The 26,975-nt window shown below is 49.4% G+C and overlaps 1 protein-coding gene across 2 annotated transcripts in view; it reads right to left on the bottom strand.

Moving 5' to 3' along the window:
- LOC137421011 (retinal dehydrogenase 2) overlaps positions 1-26,975 on the bottom strand; it is a 187,491-nt gene that overhangs the window by 39,589 nt on the left and 120,927 nt on the right. For both annotated transcript variants that reach the window (XM_068106642.2, XM_068106643.2), the window contains exon 7: positions 2,411-2,524. In XM_068106642.2, the coding sequence (XP_067962743.1) occupies positions 2,411-2,524 (114 nt within the window). The remainder of the gene's footprint in view (positions 1-2,410; positions 2,525-26,975) is intronic.

Below are 26,975 nucleotides of genomic sequence, written 5' to 3'. Positions count from 1 at the left end.
GGCACACCCAGGCCCCGTTGGCCCCGTTCACGGTGCCGGAACGCCGGTTTGACCACGTCCACGTGGACCTGGTGGGACCTCTGCCCCCCTCGCGGGGTTTCACCCACGTCCTCACCATGGTGGACCGCACCACCCGGTGGCCGGAGGCCGTGCCCTTGGCGTCGACAACGGCGGCCGATGTCGCGCAGGCTTTCATCGCCACCTGGGTCGCCCGGTTCGGCGCCCCCTCAGACATCTCATCCGACCGCGGCCCCCAGTTCACCTCGGAGCTCTGGGGGGCGGGTGCGCAGGGGCTCGGGGTCCGGCTGCACCGAACCACGGCCTACCACCCCCAGGCTAACGGCCTGTGTGAGCGATTTCACTGCTCATTGAAGGCCGCGCTCCGGGCCACCCTCCGCGACGGCGGCTGGGTCGACAGGCTCCCCTGGGTCCTGCTGGGCCTCCGGACGGCGCCCAAGGAGGACCTGCGCGCATCCGCGGCGGAGTTGGTCTTCGGGCAACCGCTGCGGGTGCCGGGCGAGTTCCTCCCCGACTCCACGGCACCATGGTCCGCGGCACAGCAGCGCTCCGCTCTGCAAGAGACCGCCCAGAGGTTCGCCCCAGTGCCAACGGCATGCCACGGGCACCCACCGACGCACGTCGCCCCGGAGCTTCGCACGGCGGAGTACGTCTTCGTCCGCCATGATGCCCATCGGACACCACTGTGGCCCCCGTACGACGGGCCTTTCCGCGTGCTGGAGACCGGGGCGAAGCACTTCACCCTGGACATCGGCGGTACTCCTGACCGCGTTTCGGTAGACCGCCTCAAGCCGGCCCACCTCGATGTGGACCATCCACCGCCAGTGGCCCGACCCCCACGTCGGGGCCGCCCTCCTGCGGGCGGACCCCCGGCACCGCCCAGCCCCGCCGCTACGGCGCCCCCCGGTCCTGCACCCATCCCAGGGGCAGCCAGGGGCATCCCACCTGGTATCCCTGCACCCCGGACGCCGCCGATCGCCAGGGGGCGCTTCGGCCGGGTCATTCGTCTGCCCCGCAAACTGGCCCTCCAGGTGCGCGGGAATTCTGGGGGGGCGCGTGTGGCGGACACAAAAGCCCACTGGCGTGGTGACATCATTCCACGCACCAAGTGGGCGGTGGCCACGCCCGAGGGGTAGGCATGGCCTCATGAGATACACCGGGCGACCAGCCCGGAGGAGTTCAGTGTTACAGTGTAGTCTTACAATAAAGACGTTTATATGTTACCGCTTGTCCGCTTCCTCCTTGCTCACAAGCAGCGCGCGTAACGCCGCGCTTTAGTATATCTTTTCCCTCCCACTCCCTTCCCCACCCCACCCCCTTCCACTCACCCCACTCCCTTCCTCAACCATCCCCCTCCAGCCTCCACCCCCCCCCCTCCTCACCCGGCAACTCCGGCTAGTACTCGTATAAAGGAAAAACCACACACACACACACACACACACACACACACACACACACACACACACACACACGCTTTTACTACTTGCAAAAAAACGGCCATTAAAATGTGCTTATTGTGTGCTGAATATACCTGCGTACTACTAAAGTGTCTTCCATGACCATCCTAATCTCATTGATCTAAATGTGGGATGTCTTGCAAAGACATTTTGTTTCTCATCCACAGCTACCCTCTGGTATGGACCAACTCTATAGGCTTCAGGCTCACGGACAATGCTTACAAGTACAACGGGATGTTAGGATGTCTTGTGGCTTTCTTTAGAACCCTTTCCATTGCGTTTGGAAATTATTATATAGGTCGTTAGTGGTACTCAGATATTCTGTCGATCATTGTACTGAGTACCATGAAGACTCATAGGAAGAAAGAGAACAATTTCATCCCTTAATGAGGACACTTGTACTACTCAGAACTTTCCCATTGTCAACTCTCCTTCCACCTCGACGTATCTTACAAGTTACAAGCAATAATTTAGGAATGGGAGGACAGCTCGAAGGTAGTGCAATCACCTTTGAACCGTCTTATCTGGGTTTGATTCCAACCAGACTACAAACTGTTACCCTGGAGTCTCACATGAGTCAGGCATCCATGTGCTTGCCATCCATCAGGTAGATGTTAAACTGAGCATCCTGTTTGTGGGTATTAGCATTACTTGGTGAATTAAAAAGACCCATAGTGTCCTTCACAAGGAATAACAAGGAACCTTGACGCAAGAGGAAGTCATTCGCCGAATCATGCCTGTGTCACACTTACACCAACACCACATTAAATATACCCGGCAGGTTGAAGCCTTAATTACACTGGGGAAGGGAGAAGGAGGGGTTGAGTAGTTTGTAATATGAAGATAAAAAACATCATATGTGTTTTCTATGAATTCTCCAAAGATTTTGATTTCCAGACCCATCTACAAATCTTACGCCGGCCCATCGAACCTACCTCCGTGGAGCCGGTGAAGCCAACTTTGTTGATTTCTGGGTGGCGTGCGATTGCGGCACCGGCAGTTGGTCCGAATCCCGGAACGATATTCACCACACCGGCAGGGAAACCGGCCTGTAAGGACAACCAAGCATGAGTCGGTAGAAAGGACATGACGCATGACAAGGCAAGTATTTGTCTCTTTAACCAGAATTAGAACCTGAAAAGAATGCAGGGATGACAATTTTGAAATGACAATATGTCACTCCATGGAAATGTTAACAGGATTAAAGAGGCAACATGGCTACAGATATAGATTTGTGGAGCAGAAAAAGAGGGATTGAATCAATAGAAAAGGATGAAGTCCTTCTGGAGTCCATTGTCATCACCAAATAAATATAGAAAGCTATGCAGTAAATGTAGCAGTCAAAAACCTGTACTACATGCAAGGGAACAAAATATGAGGGTACAAGATGGACATGTCCATCATTACTCTGGAGAGAACCAATTGGAGAAATGCAGGTTTTGTGGAGTACAAACAGAAAGTACCAGTCCCCTCCTTTCGGGATGTAAAAAACTCATGTCAGAAGAGTTGTACACAGAAAAACATGACAGTGTCTGCAGAGTAACCCACTGCCACATCTGTAAACATTTCAACATTCCAATTCCAGAACAATCATGGAAACACAAACCAAACTCGATCCTTGAACATGAACACACAGTCCTCACGCATGACAAGATGATCCCATCAAGCGTAGACATTGCAGGCGGCATTGCGTGCTGCGGACATAGTGCTCAAACATAGAAAAGGAAAAGAGGGCATTGATTTGAGGTTTTGGTTCCCAATGACTTTGCACTGAATGCTTCAGAAACCAGGAAAATGCTTCAGAAACCAGGAAAATGCTCAAATACCAGGATCTGAAAAATGAGGTCAAGAGGACTTGGAAGTTGAAGAAAGTTAAAATTGTACCAGTGATTGGCCTTCAGGTAAAGGTGGTACCGTGAAATGGGGTGAATGGGGACAGCAGGGTGAATAGGGACACAAACTGAAAAAAGTTCGGAAACTTTTTTCGCTGAAAATTGATAACCATACTGATTTGTTGATATTTGGGTTGAACGTGTTCTCTTGTTTTTTTTAAAAGCAACTTATAGTCCCTATTAACCCCATATATGGGTTAAATAGGAATAAATAGGATTTTTATGGCTGTCCCTATTCACCCCGTTTTATGGGTGAATACGGACAGTCAATCATACAAAAAAATAATAATCAAGAAATAGGGAAAGTTTGGAGAAACTTTTTATCCCATTTTTTTTCATTGGCACCGTGGTTTATATTATGGGTGCATATTATGTGCATCCATCTGAGCTATCAATTTAGCAATAAGTTGGAAACTCAGGATTGTTTCTTGATTATTATTTTTTTGTATTAGTGACTGTCCCTATTCACCCGTAAAACGGGGTGAATAGGGACAGCCATAAAAATCCTATTTATTCCTATTTAACCCATATATGGGGATAATAGGGACTATAAGTTGCTTTTTAAAAAAACAAGAGAACACGTTCAACCCAAATATCAACAAATCAGTATGGTTATCAATTTTCAGCGAAAAAAGTTTCCGAACTTTTTTTCAGTTTGTGTCCCTATTCACCTTGCTGTCCCTATTCACCTCATTTAATGGTACTGGCAAATGAGTTTTGGGGACGTTAGTACAGGTAAAGGTGGAATGTGGTACAGGCAAATGAGTTTCAGGAACATTAGTACAGGTAAATATTGGGTTAAGGGAGTTAGTACATGTAATAATAGGGTTTGGCAGTATTATTGCATGAAAAAAAAAATGTGGTGGTTGTTAGTACAGGTAAATTTACCTGAGTAAACTTACTAAAGTAAGTAATTTACCTGAGTTTGTACAGGTAAATTGGAGGTTAGGGGGAGTTAGTACAGGTAAATGTGAGGTGGTGGGGGGGTGGAGTTAGTACAGGTAAATATACATACATACATATATGAACCACAAGGAGTCTTCCCTCCCCCACCCCCGCCCCACAGGTACCTGTAGGGTGCACGTGACCCAACATCAACTGTCTTCTAGTGCAGAACACCCAAAATGCAGAACCACTGCTCACCTCTACTCATTTGTTCCTCCTTTTTCCCACCTGTGGAACCAACTTGAACATCCTCTTTAATCTCATTCTTCCCTCCACGTCTTCGATGCAGTTTTTCACCACCATCTCAGATCATCCCCTATCCAATACCATGATCTTTTACACCCCGGTTAACCTCCCTCCCTCCAAATATTGTTTCTGTGTCCGTCTTGTCCACCCCTGCATTCTTCCCGATCCCTCAACCTCGTCCGCATCTCTAGTTGTCCGTCTCCATCTATTTACTCACTTCGGCCCAGCTGTTGGCATTTCCCCTTCTCTTCCTGCTGTTCCTTTTATTATGTTGCGTCCGGATTATTTACGTGTTCTAGCTCTTCCATGAGCCTCGACTTAAATTTCGAGCTACTCTCAGGTGCTCACACAGCTTTCCAATGAAAGATCTTCATTTGAAACGGTAAATACCCTTCTCCCAAGTGAGCCTTTGGTGGAAGTTGCTGAGTCGGTGCTCATTGAAGTTCATCAGGTATGAAGGTGGGAATGGTCGCAGAGAACGCGGGAGTGACAACCACCGGGAAGTGGAGACCGCACGCGCCGCCACAACCGGGCCGGGTCGCTCTCCGGGGTTGCGCCGACTCCGTCGCTACGGACTCGCGATCAGCCGGGTCCGATTGAAGTCAAAGCGGGAGATACCGTGTTGACTTGAATCACAAGGCCCGAGGCTTTAATCCGAGCGGATTCTCATAGTCAAATGAATCTGCTGTTCGGTGCTGGCGAGGGCGACAACGGGGGGATCACATACGGCGGTCTTTCTGTCCTGCCGGCCCAGAAACAATAAACTCCTCGGCCGCTTCACCCATTCCCAGACTATCGGGTTTCGGTGAGCTTTGAAGTGGGATGTTGCCGAACTAGGCCCGGACAGCTGATCGGCGCGTTTACCCGACCGCGCTCCCCTTGTTTTGATTCCTCCCTGATGATCAGATCGCGCCGCAGATGGCGGCCTCAGCTTCTTGTTTATGGGCGACATGGGAATGTTTGTGCTGATGTGATGTGATCGTGAGCCAAAGATTAATTTTGTGACGACACGATGGGTTGATAACACCCTTAAATGAGGGATGAAAACGCATTCCCTCGAAATGATGGGCCCACCCTGACGAGGAGGTTCTTCAACATGGCTCGGACGGTGCGTGGACCAAAACAACCGACTCGGTTCCTTGATGTGGCCGAAGCTCTCATGGGACAACTGGACAAATACGACGACTGAGAAAATACCGCAACGATTGAAATCCAAAGACAATGACGCTCTATCAACCTCTTCCACAAAGACGAATTCATTCTCTTTCGTGCGTATCCATTCGTGCCCTCAAGCTGACTCGTCTCTTGCGCATCTTCCGAGCCACGGTATCCACAAATGAGGTTTGCGGAAAATTGGAATTTTCTGCCTGGAAAGCAAACTCAACGAATGGCAGTCTCGAGTCACCTCATCAGTAACTAGCCATGGCTGTATCAGCACACCTTGGCTAAAGTTGTCACCTCATCAGCAACTAGCCATGGCTGTATCAGCACACCTTGGCTAAAGTTGTCACCTCATCAACAACTGGTCATGGCTGTATCAGCACACCTTGGCTAAAGTTGTCACCTCATCAACAATTAGCCATGGCTCCATCAGCACACCTTGGCTAAAGTTGTCATCTCATCAGCAACTGGTCATGGCTGTATCAGCACACTTTAGCTAACGTTGTCACCTCATCAAAAACTGCCATGGCTGTATCAGCACACCTTGGCTAAAGTTGTCACCTCATCAACAACTGGTCATGGCTCTATCAGCACACCTTGGCTAAAGTTGTCACCTCATCGGTAACTAGCCATGGCTGTATCAGCACACCTTGGCTAAAGTTGTCACCTCATCGGTAACTAGCCATGGCTGTATCAGCACACCTTGGCTAAAGTTATCACCTCATCAACAACTGGTCATGGCTGTATCAGCACACCTTGGCTAAAGTTGTCACCTCATCAACAACTGGTCATGGCTGTATCAGCACACCTTGGCTAAAGTTGTCACCTCATCAACAACTGGTCATGGCTGTATCAGCACACCTTGGCTAAAGTTGTCACCTCATCGGTAACTAGCCATGGCTGTATCAGCACACCTTGGCTAAAGTTGTCACCTCATCGGTAACTAGCCATGGCTGTATCAGCACACCTTGGCTAAAGTTGTCACCTCATCAACAACTGGTCATGGCTGTATCAGCACACCTTGGCTAAAGTTGTCACCTCATCAACAACTGGTCATGGCTGTATCAGCACACCTTGGCTAAAGTTGTCACCTCATCAGCAACTGGCCATGGCTGTATCAGCACACCTTGGCTAAAGTTGTCACCTCATCAACAATTAGCCATGGCTCCATCAGCACACCTTGGCTAAAGTTGTCACCTCATCAACAACTGGTCATGGCTGTATCAGCACACCTTGACTAAAGTTGTCACCTCATCAACAATTAGCCATGGCTGTACCAGCACACCTTGGCTAAAGTTGTCACCTCTTCAACAACTGGTCATGGCTGCATCAGCACACCTTGGCTAAAGGTGTCACCTCATCAGCAACTGGTCATGGCTGCATCAGCACACCTTCGCTAAAGTTGTCACCTCATCAACAACTGGTCATGGCTGTATCAGCACACCTTGGCTATAGTTGTCACCTCATCAACAACTGGTCATGGCTATCAGCACACCTTGGCTAAAGTTGTCACCTCATCAGCAACTGGCCATGGCTGTATCAGCACACCTTGGCTAAAGTTGTCACCTCATCAGCAACTGGCCATGGCTGTATCAGCACACCTTCGCTAAAGTTGTCACCTCATCAGCAACTAGCCATGCCTGTATCAGCACACCTTGGCTAAAGTTGTCATCTCATCAGCAACTGGTCATGGCTGTATCAGCACACCTTGGCTAAAGTTGTCATCCCATCAGCAACTGGTCATGGCTCGATCAGCACACTTTAGCTAAAGTTGTCACCTCATCAGCAACTGGCCATGGCTGTATCAGCACATCTTGGCTAAAGTTGTCACCTCATCAGCAACTGGTCATGGCTGTATCAGCACACCTTGGCTAAAGTTGTCACCTCATCAGCAACTGGCCATGGCTGTATCAGCACACCTTGGCTAAAGTTGTCACCTCATCAACAACTGGCCATGGCTGTATCAGCACACCTTGGCTGAAGTTTTCACCTCATCAACTGGCCATGGTTGTATCAGCACACCTTGGCTAAAGCTGTCACCTCATCAACAACTGGTCATGGCTGTATCAGCACACCTTGGCTGAAGTTGTCACCTCATCAGCAACTGGTCATGGCTCTATCAGCACACCTTGGCTAAAGTTTTCACCTCATCAACTGGCCATGGTTGTATCAGCACACCTTGGCTAAAGCTGTCACCTCATCAACAACTGGTCATGGCTGTATCAGCACACCTTGGCTAAAGTTGTCACCTCATCAGCAACTGGTCATGGCTCTATCAGCACACCTTGGCTAAAGTTGTCACCTCATCAACAACTGGTGATGGCTGTATCAGCACACCTTGGCTAAAGTTGTCACCTCATCAGCAACTGGTCATGGCTCTATCAGCACACCTTGGCTAAAGTTGTCACCTCATCAACAACTGGCCATGGTTGTATCAGCACACCTTGGCTAAAGCTGTCACCTCATCAACAACTGGCCATGGCTGTATCAGCACACTCCTCAAAAACTCTTCACTTGTTCAGACTTCTCTTGCTTTGCTTTTGGAGTTGTTATTGATTTTCTTTGTGGAAGAATTCTACTCACATGTTTGATGCCGACACAGATCCTTTACCAGTCATCACCTTCTCGGCCATTATCACCAAGTTAATTTAACATATCAATACTGTACATCTTAACAGGTAGCAGCTATCAAATGCTTTCATAACAGACTGCTAGTTTGCATAGTTACACAGGGTAATCCAACCATTGACAATGTCGAGCAAAACGCTTTGCTCTCTCGGCTGCCTCCTCAAATGAGTATAATGGATCCTCTCCTCCATCTGTTATGCGATATAATGGGTCCTCTCTTTTTCTGGTATGGGGTATATTGGGTCCTCGCCTCTTTCTGGTATTTGATATTGAAGTGCGGTGCTATGCGCACGACTTGTTTGCCAAGAAGATAAGCAACAACGCGGGTAACCAAAAAGAGTCTTTATTCCAAAGCTCAACTACAGCACTGACCTGCTCGGGGCTGCGTGTCCCGTGTATATCCCGAGGCCACGCCTACCCCTCGGGCGTGGCCAACACCCTCTTGGTGCGCGGAATGATGTCACCGCGCCAGCGAGCCATCGTGTCCGCCACACGCGCCCCCCCAGAATTCCCGCGCACCTGAAGGGTCAGTTTGTGGGCAAATGGATGACCCGGCTGAAGCGCCCTCTGGCGGCTGGCGGCGTCAGGGATGCCGGGATGTCATCTGGGATGCCTCCGGCGGCACCTGGGATGGCTGCAGGACCGGGGGGGTGGGGGAGGCGTGCCGGCGGGGCTGGGCGGTGCCGGAGGTCCGCCCGCCGGGGGACGGCCCCGACGCGGAGGCCGAGCCACTGGCGGGGGTGGTCCACGTCGAGGTGGGCCGGCTTGAGGCGGTCCACGGAAATGCGGTCAGGAGTACCGCCGATGTCGAGGGTGAAGTGTTTCGCCCCGGTCTCCAGCACGCGGAAGGGCCCGTCGTACGGGGGCCGCAGCGGTGTCCGGTGGGCGTCGTGGCGGGTGAACACGTACACCGCCGTGCGAAGCTCCGGGGGGACGTGCGTTGGCGGGCACCCGTGGTGCGTTGGCGGGCACCCGTGGTGCGCCGTCGGCACCGGGGCGAACCTCCGGGCGATCTCCTGCAGTGCCGGAGCGCTGCTGCGCCGCGGACAATGGTGCCGTGGAGTCGGGGAGGAACTCGCCCGGCACCCGCAGCGGTTGTCCGAAGACCAACTCCGCCGCGGATGCGCGCAGGTCGTCCTTGGGCGAGCCGTCCGGAGGCCCAGCAGGACCCAGGGAAGCCTGTCGACCCAGCCGCCGTCACGGAGGGTGGCCAAGAGCGTGGCCTTCAAGGAGCGGTGGAAGCGCTCGCACAGGCCGTTGGCCTGGGGGTGGTAGGCCGTGGTGTGGTGCAGCTGGACGCCGAGCCCCCGTGCGACCGCCCCCCAGAGCTCCGAGGTGAACTGGGGGCCGCGGTCGGACGAGATGTCCGAGGGGGCACCAAACCGGGCAACCCAGGTGGCGATGAACGCCTGCGCGACGTCCGCCGCCGTCGTCGCCGCCAAAGGCACGACCTCCGGCCACCGGGTGGTGCGGTCCACCATGGTGAGGACGTGGGTGAAACTCCGCGAGGGGGGCAGAGGTCCCACCAAGTCCACGTGAACGTGGTCGAACCGACGTTCAGGCACCGTGAACGGGGCCAACGGGGCCTGGGTGTGGTGGAGCACCTTCGCGCGCTGGCACGCGAGGCACGTCCTGGTCCAATCGCGGACGGCCTTCCGGAGGCCAGGCCAGACGAACTTGTTGGCGACCAGCCTCTGGGAGGCCTTCATGCCCAGGTGGGACAGGCCGTGGATGGTGTCAAAAACCCGGCGCTGCCAGCCCGCGGGCACGATGGGGCGAGGCCGCCCAAGGGAGACGTCGCACAAGAGGGCCGTGCCCGTGCCGTCGAACGGCACCTCGGTGACGCGGAGGCCCATGACGGCGGTCCGCAAGGCCTGGACGTCGGGGTCGGCGGTCTGGTCCGCCGCCATCCGGGCATAGTCGATCCCGAGGTGGACCGCGTGGGCGACGGACCGGGAAAGGCAATCCGCCACCGGGTTGTCCTTTCCCGCGACGTGCCGGATGTCCATCGTGTACCAGGGGCTTGTGGTCGACGAAGGCCGTGAACGAACGGCCCTCAAGCAGATGGCGGAAGTGCCGGACCGTCAGGTGGAGCCCGAGCAACTCGCGGTCGAAGGTGCTGTACCGGCGTTCGTGCGGGCGAAGCTGCCGGCTGAAAAACGCCAGCGGTTGCCAAGCACCACGCACCCATTGCTCGTGCACCGCGCCCACCGCGTAGTCCGACGCGTCGGTGGTGAGGGCGATCGGTGCATCGAGCGCCGGGTGCACGAGCATGGTGGCGTTAGCCAAGGCGAGCTTCGCGCCCGTGAACGCCGCGTCCATCTGCTCGGTCCAAACAACGTCACCTTTGCCCGGCTTCCCCCGGAGGGCCTCGTGCAGGGGGCGCAGGAGCTGGGCGACGCGGGGCAGGAAACGGTGGTAAAAGTTCACCATGCCTAGGAACTCCTGGAGCACCCTGATCGTGCGGGGGCGCGGAAACCCCTTGACCGCCTCCACCTTTGCCGGTAAGGGGGTGGCCCCGTGCCTGGTGACGCGGTGCCCCAAAAAGTCGATTTCGGCGATGCCGAACCGGCACTTGGCGGGGTTTACGATCAGGCCATGCTGGCCCAGGCGTTCGAAGAACCTGCGGAGGTGGCGGAGGTGCTCTTCGCGGGACGCGCTTGCGACGAGGATGTCGTCCAGGTAGACGTAAACGCAATCCAAGTCGCGCAAGACGCTGTCCATCAACCGTTGGAACGCCTGAGCCGCATTCTTCAACCCGAAGGGCATCCGAAGAAACTCAAAGAGGCCGAATGGTGTAATGACGGCCCTCTTCGGTATGTCCTCCGGCCTGACGGGGACCTGGTGGTATCCGCGGATGAGGTCCACCTTAGAAAAGAAGGACATTTTCGCCAACCGGGCGGAAAAGTCCTGAATGTGAGGGACCGGGTAGCGGTCGGGGATGGTGGCATCGTTGAGGCGGCGGTAGTCTCCGCACGGCCGCCATCCCCCGCCGGGCTTCGGCACGATGTGCAGTGGTGACGCCCAAGCGCTCTTGGAGCGCCGTACGATGCCCAGCCGCTCCAGCATAGCGAACTCCGCCTTCGCCACCGCGAGCTTCGTCGACTCGAGGCGGCGTGCCCGGGCGTAGACCGGTGGCCCGACGGTGGGGATGTGATGTTCCACCCCGTGCTTGACGGCCACCGCCGAGGTGGGCCGTGTGAGGGCCGGGAAGCTGGCGAGGAGGCGGGTGAACTCGTCCGCTGCCGGAAGCGTACAGACCAACCTCGCCGGGACTGAACCGCTCAGCAAGCCGCTTGGCGAGCCGCTCGGTGAGCCGCTCAGGGAGCTGCCCAACGAACTGCTCAGCGCGCAAGCAAGCGAGCTGAACGTTTCGGCCTGGACGAGGCGTATGTGCTTCACGTCCACCAACAACCCATTTGCACATAGGAAGTCCGCACCGAGCAATGCCATGGGCACGCTGGTGGTTACGAACGTCCATTGAAAGCATTGCCCTCCGAACCGCAGGGAGAGGCAGCGCTTCCCGAATGTGCGTATGGGTGTACCGTTGGCTGTAAGCAACGCGGGGCCCCGGCCCGCGGTTCGCTTGTCTGACGTGGAGGCGGGGATAACGCTCACCTGTGCGCCTGTGTCGCAGAGGAAGCGACGCCCGGAAAAGGTGTCCGTGACAAAATGGAGGCTGCCGGAAAGGCCGACGCTCAAAGCCGCTACCGAGCGCCGGCCCGGGCGTTTCCCGACTTGCCAAACGAGCACGGCGGGCAACAATTCCTAGCCTTGTGGCCAAACCTGGCATGGGAACGGCACCAGGTTTGCGGCGGAGGCGGAGGCCGCGGCTTTCGCGGTGGTGGTGGGTGGGGTGTGGCGGCGGCCACGAGGTGTGCATCGGCATCAGCCTCGGGATCCACGAGGTGTGCAGCAGCATCAGCCTCGGGATCCGCGACGGCCGCACCGACTCTCGCCCGCGTGTCACAAGCCACGAAAAACTTGTCAGCCTGGACGGCCAGAGCGCGGGGTTCCTTTATTTGGGAACCGGCCAACGCGAGGCATACCTGTGCCGGTAGCTGGCATAGAAAGAGCGCCCGGAATAAAAAATCCGGGGCTTTGTCACCCAGCAGCGACAGCGACAGATGGTCGTGTGTCGCCGAGTTCGGGAAGGTCCAGGAGGCGGTCGGCCCGTTCGCACTCCGTGAGGCCGAACGTGGCGATGAGGAGACACTTGAGCGCCTCGTACCTGTGGTCGGCTGGTGGGTTCCGCAGGACGGACACGACTCAGGCGGCTGTGCCAGGCCCGAGGGCGGCGATGACGTGGTAATAACGCGTCTCATCCGCCGTTACGCCTCGAAGTTGGAACTGTGCCTCGGCCTGCACGAACCATACCTCGGCCTGAGCTTCCCAAAACTCAGGGAGCTTCACCGCGACCGCGTTGTTTGACATGGCGCGTTCTGTTGGTCAGCGGCGGCTGAACCAGCGTCGAGGTCACCAGTGAAGTGCGGTGCTATGCGCACGACTTGTTTGCCAAGAAGATAAGCAACAACGCGGGTAACCAAAAAGAGTCTTTATTCCAAAGCTCAACTATAGCACTGACCTGCTCGGGGCTGCGCGCCCCGTGTATATCCCGAGGCCACGCCTACCCCTCGGGCATGGCCGACACCCTCTTGGTGTGCGGAATGATGTCACCGCGCCAGCGAGCCATCGTGTCTGCCACAATATAATGGATCCTCTACTCTTTCTGGTATGCGATACAATGGGTCCTGTCCTCTTTCTGTCATGCATCAATACCCTACTTGTCACCCTGTAAAATCATCGATACCATTTCACTCCTTGCAGTAGACAAGACATTGATCCCCAAGACTACAGAGTGCAACACTACTGGATGGGCTGGTTCTTGTGCTTCTTCTTTTCACTCCTTGATCAGACTGTAGCACAGAGACTTATGCCGGTGACTGTGTGGTCCTGTACCACTTTGCCCCCTGGCTGGGCCTTTTCTGGTTTTTCTTTTTCCCCAATCATGGTGCATGTGTTTATTCTGAAAAAATTCATTGTTACCTTTCCAGAATTTAGTCTCACTGCATATTTAGTCTAATTTCTAGTCTCATTTCCGTAAAACTAAAATCACCTCTCTGATTCACTCCACCCCTGCTCTGTCTATGGCGCCACCCCTGCTCTGTGTATGGTTCCATTCCTGCTCTGTCTATGGTGCCACCCCTGCTCTGTGTATGGTTCCATTCCTGCTCTGTGTATGGTTCCATTCCTGCTCTGTGTATGGTTCCATTCCTGCTCTGTGTATGGTTCCATTCCTGCTCTGTCTATGGCGCCACCCCTGCTCTGTGTATGGTTCCATTCCTGCTCTATGTATGGTTCCATTCCTGCTCTGTCTATGGTGCCACCCCTGCTCTGTGTATGGTTCCATTCCTGCTCTGCGTATGGTTCCATTCCTGCTCTGTCTGTGGCGCCATTCCTGCTCTGTGTATGGTTCCATTCCTGCTCTGTCTATGGCGCCATTCCTGCTCTGTGTATGGTTCCATTCCTGCTCTGTCTGTGGCACCATTCCTGCTCTGTGTATGGTTCCATTCCTGCTCTGTCTATGGCGCCATTCCTGCTCTGTGTATGGTTCCATTCCTGCTCTGTGTATGGTGCCATTCCTGCACTATGTATGGTGCCATTCCTTCTCTGTGTATGGTGCCATTCCTGCTCTGTCTATGGCGCCATTCCTGCTCTGTGTATGGTTCCATTCCTGCTCTGTGTATGGTGCCATTCCTGCTCTGTGTATGGTTCCATTCCTGCTCTGTGATTGGCGCCATTCCTGCTCTGTGTATGGTTCCATTCCTGCACTGTGTATGGTGCCATATTCCTGCTCTGTGTATGGTGCCATTCCTGCTCTGTGTATGGTTCCATTCCTGCTCTGTGTATGGTTCCATTCCTGCTCTGTGTATGGTTCCATTCCTGCTCTGTGTATGGTTCCATTCCTGCTCTGTGTATGGTTCCATTCCTGCTCTGTCTATGGCGCCATTCCTGCTCTGTGTATGCTTCCATTCCTGCTCTGTCGATGGTGCCATTCCTGCTCTGTGTATGATTCCATTCCTGCTCTGTCTATGGCGCCATTCCTGCTCTGTTTATGGTGCCATATTCCTGCTCTGTGTATGGTGCCATTCCTGCTCTGTGTATGGTGCCATATTCCTGCTCTGTGTATGGTGCCATATTCCTGCTCTGTGTATGGTGCCATTCCTGCTCTGTGTATGGTGCCATATTCCTGCTCTGTGTATGGTGCCATTCCTGCTCTGTGTATGATGCCATTCCTCTACCGCAGTGGATTCGCATGCCCACCGGGACTCACACACTACACTTCATGTCCACTAGCATACCCAAGCTGCGTTTGATGTCCATGCGGATCCACACAGTGTTTCACATCCACCGGGACGTACGCAATCCATACAACTTTAATGTAAGATGGTACAACGTCTCATGAGTAGTTACGTATTACCTCCCCAAACCCCGGTTACGGTGCACCTCAAAGTCTCGAGAGGGAATGCGGCAGAAAGATTTCTATTTTTGAGTGTTCTAATAAACCATGGTAAAACCACACCAATGCACTTGTAGAATAAAACAAGTAATTGTATTAATAACTCTCACATACACAATAATAACACTTTTAAAGAAAGTACAATGAAAATGTCACTTGCATCAAATGAACAATACATATGATGGTACCATCATTCCCCAATGCTCTCAAAGCGATAAACTCACGACACGCCAAACGTGAGTGGAATGTAACATTCCCCAAAGTCCGTGCGCTGATCTCCACACTGGTTGAAGCCGTGCAGAACGACGAGAAGTGGCAGGTATCGGCACAACGGTGAACGACGAGTTACGAGGTGAGAGGTCGATATGGGAATTGAGCCGTTATGTAAACCAACGGCAATCAACACGATGACGTCGATAGGGGAATCCCAATGACAAAACAAGATGCACCACGCAGACAGTCTCTTCAAGGACAAAATGGCGTATCAGCCTGTGATGGAGGCGCTTGATTTCTCCAACGATGACTCACACTTGGTGATAAAACCTGAGACGCAGGTTTAATTGCACTCGCAATATATGACGATGTCGCAGGCAATCCCTTTCCCGGGTAGCCTCAACTCATTCGTGACCAATATCAAAAAAGGTCCGCTCGCAGCTTCGATGCGATTCACGGCTGTATCTCTATCATGGCCGTTCTTCTCCTCCTCCTACTCTTCCTCCTCCACCTTCCGGTTCTTTGCCACGTTTTTCTTTTTCCTCCACAAACATTTATTTTTACTTTTTACTAAAGTCATCTCCATTTCACACAAAAATATTAACAACAATATTACCTGAAACTAAAAATCCTACAAGTATATAATAACAACAAAGGTGGAAGTGACGGATCCGTAACACTCCCCACCTTTCTTTCCATGCAAAAAATATATTTAACAACCAAAAGTAATACTCACACCCAACAATTACAAATCAAAACTATGGCTGATCAAATCCTGTAAGCAACAAAAATTCCAAACAAATCACAGGAATCCTCAAGGTTAATTCACTCTGGATAAAGCATCCTGCTGGAGATATTTCATCTTAACAGGGTTCATTCGGTAGGGGTGTTGTTTCACGGGAGTGGCCTCCCCCACATCAATATCATGATACACCAGATCGGTACGACCAGGTACATCTGTGAACAAATGCGCAAACTCAGAAATTAGGTTGGATAATTGTCCTTGTTGTTCCCCCGTCAAATGACCTAATTTCTGGTCTAGGTTCTTTATCACTTCAGTGTTTGTCAATCTGGGGCAAGCCTGGTCATCAATGTTATCGAACTTCACACTGGCCTCAAACTCTGGATTATCTTGCACACCGACGACAGGTGAGACAGGAGCCATTTTTTCCACAGGCTTCCTCTCATAATATTTCTTCAGTCGGTTCACGTGACACAGCTGCCGCTTTTTCCATCGGTTTGGAGTTGTCACCACATAATCCGTTTCATTGATCCTCCTTTCGATGGCATAGAGACCAAAATACCTAGCCTGTAGCGGCTGACCTGGAACTGGAAGCAACACTAGCACTCGGTCCTCAGGACTGAAATTTCTTATCTGAGAAGTCTTGTCATGTCTCACTTTCATTTTATCCTGTGCCGCTTTCAAGTTTCCTCTCGCTACTTCACAGGCCTTAGCCAATCTGTGCCTCACAGTTGTCACATACTGACACAGTTGACTGCGACTCCTCTTGTAGCCACTGTTCCTTCACCAGTTTCAAAGGTCCTCGAACTGTGTGTCCAAACACGAGTTCAAAAGGACTGAATCCAAATGACTCCTGAACAGATTCCTTCGTAGCAAACAGCAATAAGGATATTCCCTCGTCCCAATCCTTGTCACATTCAAAGCAGTAAGTTCTGATCATACTCTTTAATGTCTGGTGAAACTTTTCCAAGGCCCCTTGGCTCTCGGGATACTAAGTACTTGACCTCACTTGCTTCACTCCCAACAGGTGTACCACTTGCTGAAAAAGCTTTGACATGAAGTTGGAACCCTGATCAGACTGGATGATCTTAGGTAGGCCAAACAGGGTGTAAAATTTCATCAAGGTCTTCGCAATAACTGTCGCACTAATTTTCTTAAGCGGCACCGTTTCTGGGAACCTAGTGGAAGCACACATGATGGTCAGCATACACTGATGTCCAGCCTTAGTTTTTGTTAAAGGACCTACACAGTCAATAAGGACCCGGCTGAATGGTTCTTCAAAAGCTGGAATTGGTTTTAAAGGCGCTGAAGGGGCGTTCTGATTAGGTTTGCCCACCTGCTGACAAGAATGACAAGATTTACAGAATTCCGCCACATCACGTCGCAATCCTTGCCAGAAAAAATGTGCCAGAATTCTTTCACACGTTTTGTTCACTCCAAAGTGCACGGCCAAAGGTGTCTCATGTGCCAAACTCAATATCTCCTTCCGGTACGGTTGTGGCACCACAAAGTGGTAATGGACTTTCCACTCGTCATTCGCTGGTACCTCCAGTGGTCTCCTTTCTTGACTGTCTGGTACCTCCTTTCTTGACTGTCTCATAATCTGCACATTGGTTATTCAGTAAAGCTGAATAGATATCTTGAGCTTTACCCACCAGAACACTTTGTACTAACATAGTCCATGACTCCACAGGCCATTTTAACATCTGAGCCACCTTTTGAAAGTGTAAAGAGAACTTGCCTACCTCCTTTTCATTAAAGGGTGGAACCAATCTTAGATGCCTACCAATATCCCAAGAATTCTGACTTGTTGTCGATCTAGCCGGCAAGGATAAGATTTCTCTCCGTCCTCCCAGTAATTCAAGCTCCTTCAGTTTAATTTCCCTCTGATACTCCATGTCCCGTTCCTTTAAGTCCCTTTCGGCTCTCCTTTCCTCTGCTCTTCTCTCCTCGAGTTCTCGTTCCTTTTCTGCTCTTTTCTCCTCAAGTTCCTTTTCTGCTTTCCTTTCCTCGAGTTCCTTTTCTGCTTTCAAATCCAACTCTTTTAATCTTTCCTGGCTCTGCAGTTGCATCTCCATTTTGCAGAGCTCCATATTTCCTTTTTCCTCTGGTAACCAATCCAATACTACCTCTTCCCATTTTCTCTCTCCCACTAAATGTTCTACCACCAACGTCTGAATCTCTGCCTTCTTAATATTAACTCGGACCTCCAAGTTACAGTATTTGGCCAACGCCCTATGTTCCAATCTTTTTAACGCCTGGAACTGTGCCTCATTATGGGACGTCACAAAATTTTCCACGTCAAACACCATTATGACTATTAGTTAGCAAGCTTGTTAACCTTCACCCCAAAATTGTCAAATTTGGGAATGTTAGGGAATCTCAAATTTGGGAAAGTCAGATTTGAGAATGTTAGGGAATTCAATCCCGGACGATGCAAATGTTAGGGAATTTAATCCTGGACGAGCCCCTAATTTCTGTTACGTATTACCTCCCCAAACCCTGGTTACGGTGCACCTCAAAGTCTCGAGAGGGAATGCAGCAGAAAGATTGTATTTTTGAGTGTTCTAATAAACCATGGTAAAACCACACCAATGCACTTGTAGAACAAAACAAGTAATTGTATTAATAACTCTCACATACACAATAATAACACTATTAAAGAAAGTACAATGAAAATGTCACTTGCATCAAATGAACAATACATATGATGGCACCATCATTCCCCAATGCTCTCAAAGCAATGAACTTACGATACGCCAAACGTGAGTGGAATGTAACATTCCCCAAAGTCCATGCGCCGATCTGCCGTGCAGAAACATGAGAACAGGCAGGTATCGGCACGACGCCGAACGACGAGTTACGAGGTGAGAGGTCGATATGTGAATTGAGCCGATATGTAAACCAACGGCAATTAACACATGATGTCGATAGGGGAATCCCACAGAAACTAATTGGATGAGTTTTTCAAGCAATAATGCCTAGAAAGTGCAAAAACTCACCAGACAACTTTTGTTACGTATGTGGCTCATTTAAATCCGAGTCACAAAGACGGGCTATCACGATGCATCTCAAGAAAATCTATCGCTTATACTTTGGATGCCAACAAGGAGACCAAGAAAAAACGTGGGCACCACATAACATCAGCACATCATGCTCGAACGGACTAAGAGTCTTCGAAGCTGAATGGAAGAAAAAAAAAAATCAATGCCGTTTGCTGTACTGATGGTATGGCGCGAACTAAGAGATCATTATAGTGATTGCTACTTTTGTTTGGTTGATATTGCTGGATTATCTAACAAAACGAAACGTAAAATCATCTACCCAAACCGAGACTCAGCAAGAAGACCCATCCCTCACAATGACACAATTCCAGTTCCAATACCCCCATTGACGGAATTGCTTTGGAATGCGTCTGACGATTTGGAATGCGATGAAGGTGCAGATGGTGGAAACAATGATTCGGCTGATCCAGATTACTCTCCGGATGTTTAAACAGCTGGACCAGAGTTGTTTACCCAAAAGGAGCTCAATTATCTCATAAGAGATCTAGCCCTTCCCAAAGAGAAGGCAGAACTTCTTGCCTCAAGAATCCAAGAGAAAGGACTACTCGACGACAGCGTCAAAGTATCTTTCTATCTCAGAAAAAATAAAGCTCTGGCGAGAATGTTCATAGTTGATGGTCCCCTTTGCTATTGCAATTATATAGATGGTCTGTTTAGTACTCTATCTCAAGTACACATGCCATCTGAGTGGCGTATATTCATCGATTCATCCAAAAGAAGCCTGAAAGCTGTCCTACTACACAACGGGAATCAGAAACTTTGCATTCCCATTGCACAGTCTGTTCACTTGAAGGAGACCCATGAAAACATGTGCATACTTCTGGATGCCATCAAGTACAACAGTTACAATTGGAGCATCTGTGGGGATCTTAAAGTGATTGGCATGCTGATGGGATTGCAAGGAGGGTTCACAAAGTACTGTTGCTTTTTATGTTTATGGGACAACAGAGCAACAAACCATCATTACAGTAGACGAGAATGGGGTCAGAGTCGCATATGAGCCAGGCAATAGCATGTAGCACTGGTAGACCCCAGAAAGATTCTTCTTCCTCCCCTCAACATAAAGTTGGGACATATAAAGGCATTTGTCAAACAAATAAAGAAAAATGACTCAAGAGGCTTTAGATATTTGGCAGAAAAATTTCCCAAGATCACTACAGCGAAACTGAAAGAAGGAATTTTTATTGGACCCCAAATTAGACAACTGATGAAAGACCAGACTTTTGGAAAACTGTCTTAATGAACTAGAGCTCAAGGCCTGGAGATCCCTCACCTGACTGTGCCAAAATAATTTGGGGAACAACAAGTCACCAGCTTATAAAGATGGAGTAGAGAACTTGATCATTGCTTATCACGACCTAAGTTATCGAATGTAATTGAAGCTCCATTTTTTACACTCACACCTAGATTTTTTTTCTCTGACAACCTTGGTGCCATACGTGATGAACAAGGAGAACGTTTTCATCAAGATATCCAAGCAATGGAAAACCGGTACCAAGGTTTCTGGAATGAAAGTATAATGGCCGACTACTGTTTGGATGCTCTGTCGTGACAAAACTGAACGGATCCTCAAAAGAAAGTCTCAGTGTTTCGAATGACATTCTTGATGTGTTTCCCTGTAAAAAGGTGATGTTTTTGGAAATAAATACCTTAGTTTAATGTTGTATGTATTTTTGCAGGATTCATAGTTTAATCCACTCTGGATGCATGGTCAACAGATTTAAACTTTTTTCACACAAAAGACCTTGATTAACTTTTGGCTAAAATAGGCTTTTGGCTAAAACGGGTGGGTATCACATCTCGAAAACTATACGTGATAGAGAAAAAGTAAAATCATTTTAGGAAACAGCAAAAAAAAAAAACACTTTCGAAAAGTTTGTTGAGGTGTCTGATGATTTTTAAAAGTTTAAATTTGTTGACCAGTGTTGTTTGTCCAAGTCTCACTATTTTCCTCTTATACCTGCTGTTGTTGTTACCCTCTCTCTCTTCTGTTCTTTTTGTTCCGTTGCGTCCTGATCCATTCTAGTTCTTCCACGAGCCTTTACCTTGCATACAAAAAATACAGGTGAACAGGGTGAAAAAGCAAACAATGATGTAAAAAAAGGGACAATACCCATGGGCACTCACCTTGTAGTATAAAGCAGTATACTGCACTGACTAAGGTATTTTAAACTAATATCAATGGTTGCTAGAAGACAGGGCACCATGTAGAATCATACTAACGTAATCATAAGACTTTAAACAACCAAAACAAAAATACATATTTTTGGGGGCAACCCCTGCAATCCCTCTTAGAGCCCCATTTTTTTAATGTAATGAACAAACTTGAGTTTCAACATACCAAATATAATTTTAGCCAAGTTTAGTCACAATCCAATTAGCAGTTTCAGAGAAGGAGTTTCAAAGTGTTACAGACGGACGGACGGACGGACGAGGCGCCATAAGCCCATAATCTCCTCGGGACTACATTCCAGGTGATATGAGCTAACATGAGCTAACAAACCCAAAACAGCATAACTTATCGATACCTGAGGTTCATGAACAACTTGGGTGTGCTTGAGAAGGTCTCACAACCCATGCATCATTCGTCAAATATCATAATAGGTTATTTTATTTGGCAGATGCTGACGTTGGAATGTAGTTTTTAGATAAGTGAGATGATCAGATATTGCACTATGAACTCTCCAGTCTGCTCAACGCAGGATCAGGTTCAGATGCTCAACGCAGGCTCAGACACTCAACGCAGGTACAGATTCTCAACACAGCTACAGATTCTCAACACAGCTACAGATTCTCAACACAGCTACAGATTCTCAACACGGGCTCAGACACTCAATGCAGGACCAGGTTCAGACCCTCAACGCAGGCGTAGATCCTCAACGCGGGTACAAATTCTCAACATAGGTACAGACGCCCAATGCAGGTTCAGATGTTCAACGCAGGTACAAATTGTCAACATAGGTACAGATGCTCAATGCAGGTTCAGACGCTCAATGCAGGTTCAGACACTCAATGCAGGTTTTATAAGAATCGCTCTGATCCACATCAAGTCACAGCTCCAATTTAAATACAGACAAAACATAAATTCTAGAATAGTGAGAGTTGCTTCCCTCAACATCAAGACAGCATTAAATCAAATTTGACATTAAGGGGCCACAGTAAAGTTAAGATGAATGGGGAAACAAAAGGAAGATCCTACAATGATGAGAATCATACCAGACACATAGGAAGGTGGCTATGGTTTCTGAAAAACAAGCATCACAATCCCAGGACATAGCCGGAACCACTGCTCGAGGCAGTGTCTTCAGCCTACCAACCAGCAGTTGTTTCAATAATATTCCCTGCATAAGGTCAGGTATGAGGTTGCTTTGTGATGATCTAAGTGGTCAGCACCATTCATAACACCTCCAATAACAATGCATCATGTGCCTACCTACAGCTATACTTTAACAACACCCACGTTGGTGCTGATAATTCATAAATTTAATTAGTACCTGAGAAGTGTCAGGTATTGGCAAGCTCCTATGGTAGCTCAGCCATATCCCTCTGAGCTCCAATAGCAACATCGTTCCAGAGTTATCCATTGCCAACATTCAGGATGTCACTTTGGATGAGACACCCAACTGGGTCAGCCTCAACAACACCATGATTCCAAAAGCAGGATGGAATATGAGCGACATGTGATGAATGGATCCCCTCCTGACTGCTCAATATCTTTACACCATTTGCAAGGTTCAGATCAGGAGTGTGATGGAATACTCATTATTTGCTTGGATGGGAGTATTTCAAACAACACTGAAGCTTAACTGCATTTGAGAAAAAGCTGTTCGCTAATCAGCTCACCACATTTCCAAACCATCCATCCCTGCCACACCAGTGATTTGTGTCGATGGTGTATACGGCCTACATCGAGCACTGCAACAGCTCACCATCCTGACTCAAACAACTCCCACCAAAGATCTGTAAGAGTGGAACCTTGCTGGGAACTACATCATCTTCAGGTCCCACAGAATTTTGACATACATCATTACTCCATCAATGATGGATCAAATTCATCACATGCCCGACTGAGGCAACCCAAACTATAGGGATTGTAGTCACTTAACGAGAAGGCCCACCAACATAATCTCAAGGGAGCATACCAATGGTCAATAAATGCTTCTTAAATCAGTGTCATCCACATCCTGTAAATAAATAAGGGAAAAATAAAATATATAAAGCACCAACATTCATTTTTATAACCAACTAGCAGAAGTACCGGCATTGCCGGGCGGGGGAGGGGAGGGGAGGGGGAAGAGGAGGGAGGGGAACGGGGGGGAGGGGAGGAGAGGGGGGAGGGGAGGAGAGGGGGGGAGGGGAGGAGAGGGGGGGAGGGGAGAAGAGGGGGGGGGGGAAGTACCTGGCATTCCGTGTATAAACGTGAGGGAGAAGAGGGGGAGGGGGCGGGGGGGAGGGGAGGAGAGGGGGGAGGGGGAGGGGGAGAGGGGGGAGGGGGAGGGGGGAGAGGAGGAGAGGGGGGAGGGGAGGGATGGGAGAGGAGAGGGGTGGAGGGGGAGGGGAGGGGGAGGGGAAGGGGAAGGGGGAGGGGGAGGAGAATGGGGGAGGGAGAGGGGGAGGGGGGAGGGGAAGGGGGGAGGGGGGAGGGCGCGTGAATCGTCGAATCAGCGCGCTGCTCTGCCACCGATTCAGATTCTGTGTATAATATTCCTCGCTGAAAAAAAATATGGATCTAAAGATGAAAGAAAAAAAAACCTATGTGGTGTGAATGGCAATGTTCCTCGCTCAAATGTGAAAAAACGCAATCGCGTGGCAGGAACATCACATGATCGCTCTGAGCGATCGATTGCAACTCTGCGTCGTGTCGTGGGCGTGGCCAACGTGGCCTCATGCTCCCAGGTGATTGGCTAACTCGAGCTCGAGAGAGCCATAATGCGCTACGTTATGGCAAAAAATATGGATCTAAAGATGAAAGAAAAAAAAACCTATGTGGTGTGAATGGCAATGTTCCTCGCTGAAATGTGAAAAAACGCATTCGCTTTTCGCTCTGAAATACGTGCGAACACGTAACTGAGTTAATGGCGGCAAGGAACATCACGTGATCGCTCTGAGCGAATCAGCGCGCTGCTCTGCCATTCGGTCATAATATTCCTCGCTGAAATGCGCTGAGGTAAAAATATGGTAAAAAAATATTATGAAATAAATTTTTAGGTCGGCCATGTTCTTCCCAGGCTCAATGGCCATGTTTGTGCCAAATATCAAGTACGTGAGCCTCTCCGTTTAGGAGTCTATCGGTAACATTACACACACACACACACACACACACACACACACACACACAAACTGTGTTTTATATATATAGATGTTCCTTTTTACACAAATATATAAGGCATGTCTACTATCTCACATTAACATCTAACCATCTGGGATTTAGCCCTTCCATGAGCTATGATCAATGCAACTCAAACGCACACACACCCCTACACACACACACACCGACACAAACACACACTCAGAAGAAAATATCGAAATACCAGATGTGAAGATATGGCATGGGATCTTCCAGGGAGACAGTCTTTCCCCCTCTTGTTTTCTGTGGCTCTGCACCCACTAAGTAACCTCATCAACAAACAAGGATCAACAAACAAGGGCACGGACGAGTACGCCTGAAAAAACAATAAAAGAACATCCAAAGAAATATGAAAGGTGACACATACACTATACATATATGTTTTAAAGCTCTTTACTCCGAATGACGAAAAATTGACAGCAGAACAAGAAAATAGGGGCGATGCCACTGGGAGACCCAGGGAACAACTGACAGGCACGGATAACCCACAAAAGATGTAAATTAGCCGATGGTTTGAACAGACTTGTGAAAAAACCATGCAGAGACAATTCCTACCAAGTCATCCGGCCGTAAAACATTGCTTCAAAAAGGGGACCAAAAAAAAAACAACAACAACCACAGTTCCCGAAAAAGGCCAACCCCCGCTTGCGGGGAAAAATGGCCTCTAAAGGTGGTTTTTTTACATCTAAATCGGGTGAATACTTTTTGAGAAGAAGTCAAAAGTAATGATCCCGGAATTGTAATGACCTTTGACTTTTAAATTGACCAACTTAATATGCAATTTTTGATGGCATTTGCAAGGCATCAGGAGGTCTTAGTCCTGAGAAGTTCTACAACGTTTGGTGAAACTCGGACTATTAGTGTTAGCATCACGGGCAATGAGGGTTATGGTCAAGTTTCTTCGAAATTGTTTGTGCAGTTTTGGAGAGGAAAGCAAATACCTATTTTGGAGGTCAAACCTGGCCCCACTTTGACCCCGGTAGGCCCTCTTAGGACTGATCCTTTTAATGCCGTGAACAAAGTTTGGTACATCACAGGTGATGAAGGTTGTGGTCGATTTTAATCGAAATCCTGTGTGTATTTTTGGAGAAGACCCATGTGTATACATATACTGACTGCTGGACATCACACGATGCTAATACCTCACCTTAACTATGTTCAGGGTGAGGTAACTAGTAAAACGGTTCTCCAAGGGCATTCAAATAGAATTTGGACTAGACAAGTGTGCCAAGTGCACATTTGTAGAAGGTAAACCAATAAAACCAGGCAACGTAAAAATTGACCTTGAAACAGTACAGCAGCTAGAAAACAAAGCATCATACAAATACCTCGTAGGAGAAGAGGGCCACAAAATACGTCACAAACAAATGCGCAAAACAATCACCAAAGAATATCTACGTAGAACGAACCTGATCCTGAAAACATACTTCTCCGCAAGAAACAAAATCAAAGCCATAAACCAGCTCGCAGTACCAGTGTTCCAATATAGCTGCGGAATAATAAACTGGCACCAATCAGAAATCAACAAGTTAGACATCAAAACAGGAAAACTCATTACCATCCACAAAATGTTTTACAAAAACCAGTGCATCCCGGGAATGTACCTGCCGAGACGAGAGGGAGGGAGCGGCCTGATGGAACTCAACCAGGTGCACAAAAGAACGAGTGTAGGACTAGATGAGTATGTGAAATGCTCAACAGACTATCGGATGCAATTTGTAAACAAACATGAACACAACAAACTTGAAAAGGTATCCTTAACTCACCTTGCAAATAATTTCCAAAAACAGGTGCGAATAGAAGGTGTCGCACAGGAAAATGAAATAGCAATAAATAGAGCCCAACAATTGCAAAAAAGGAAAAACAAACATACAAAAAGAAATATCAATAAATATACACCAACAACTGGGAGAATGACAAAAAAGCAGGAAAATACAAAAAAGAATTGGACAGAGCGGGGACAGACAAAGACGGACCACTGGAATGGCTAAGAAGAGGTCAGCTCAACTGGGATGGTGAACAAATCAGAATAAATGCTCAAGATCAAGGACACTACACCAATGGATTAAAAAAGATGGTGGGACTCAGCCAGACGGACAAGTAGAGATTCTGCAAGACAGAAATAGGAAGTACCAGTCACCTGCTCTTGGGATGCAAAAAACTATTATCAGAACAACTTTACACACAATGGCACAACAAAGTATGCAAAGTGATTCATTGGCATATCTGCAAAAATGTAAACATTGTAGCGGTTACCTTATTCGCATGTCGCGGTTAACTTATTCGCATGTCGCGGTTAACTTATTCGCATGTGGCGGTTACCTTATTTGCATGTAGAGGTTACCTTATTTGGTCATAATCCACGTGCACGGGCCTGTGGGGCTTTTGGTTGTGTGGACGTGACGCACGCGCGGTTGTTGGAGCCACGCCCTCCGAAGAGGGTTTTGGCTTTATAAAAGCTGTACGACTTCCGTTTGCGATCAGTGTGCTGGAGATTTCTGTACGAATAAACGAGCTTCAAACCCTACGAAATGGCCTCGTCTTCTCACCTTCCGCAACTCCTAAACTGGTGACCCCGGCTGCCCCCGAACGGATTCGGGGGCTGCAAACGAACACGGCAAGCACGCCATGGCCAGGGAAGCCACCTAAACTGGTGACCCCGGCTTCTCCCGAACGGATTCGGGCGCAGTTTCAAACGCAGTTTCGATCGAACTGCCGGAGTTTTGGAAACGACGAGCGGC

This window comes from Myxine glutinosa, chromosome 2, assembly GCF_964187855.1.
Source record: "Myxine glutinosa chromosome 2, kmMyxGlut1.1, whole genome shotgun sequence".
NCBI classification, from domain to species: domain Eukaryota; kingdom Metazoa; phylum Chordata; class Myxini; order Myxiniformes; family Myxinidae; genus Myxine; species Myxine glutinosa.
The sequence above is the reverse complement of the archived record's forward strand: the minus strand, read 5'-3'. Positions and strand labels throughout refer to the sequence as shown.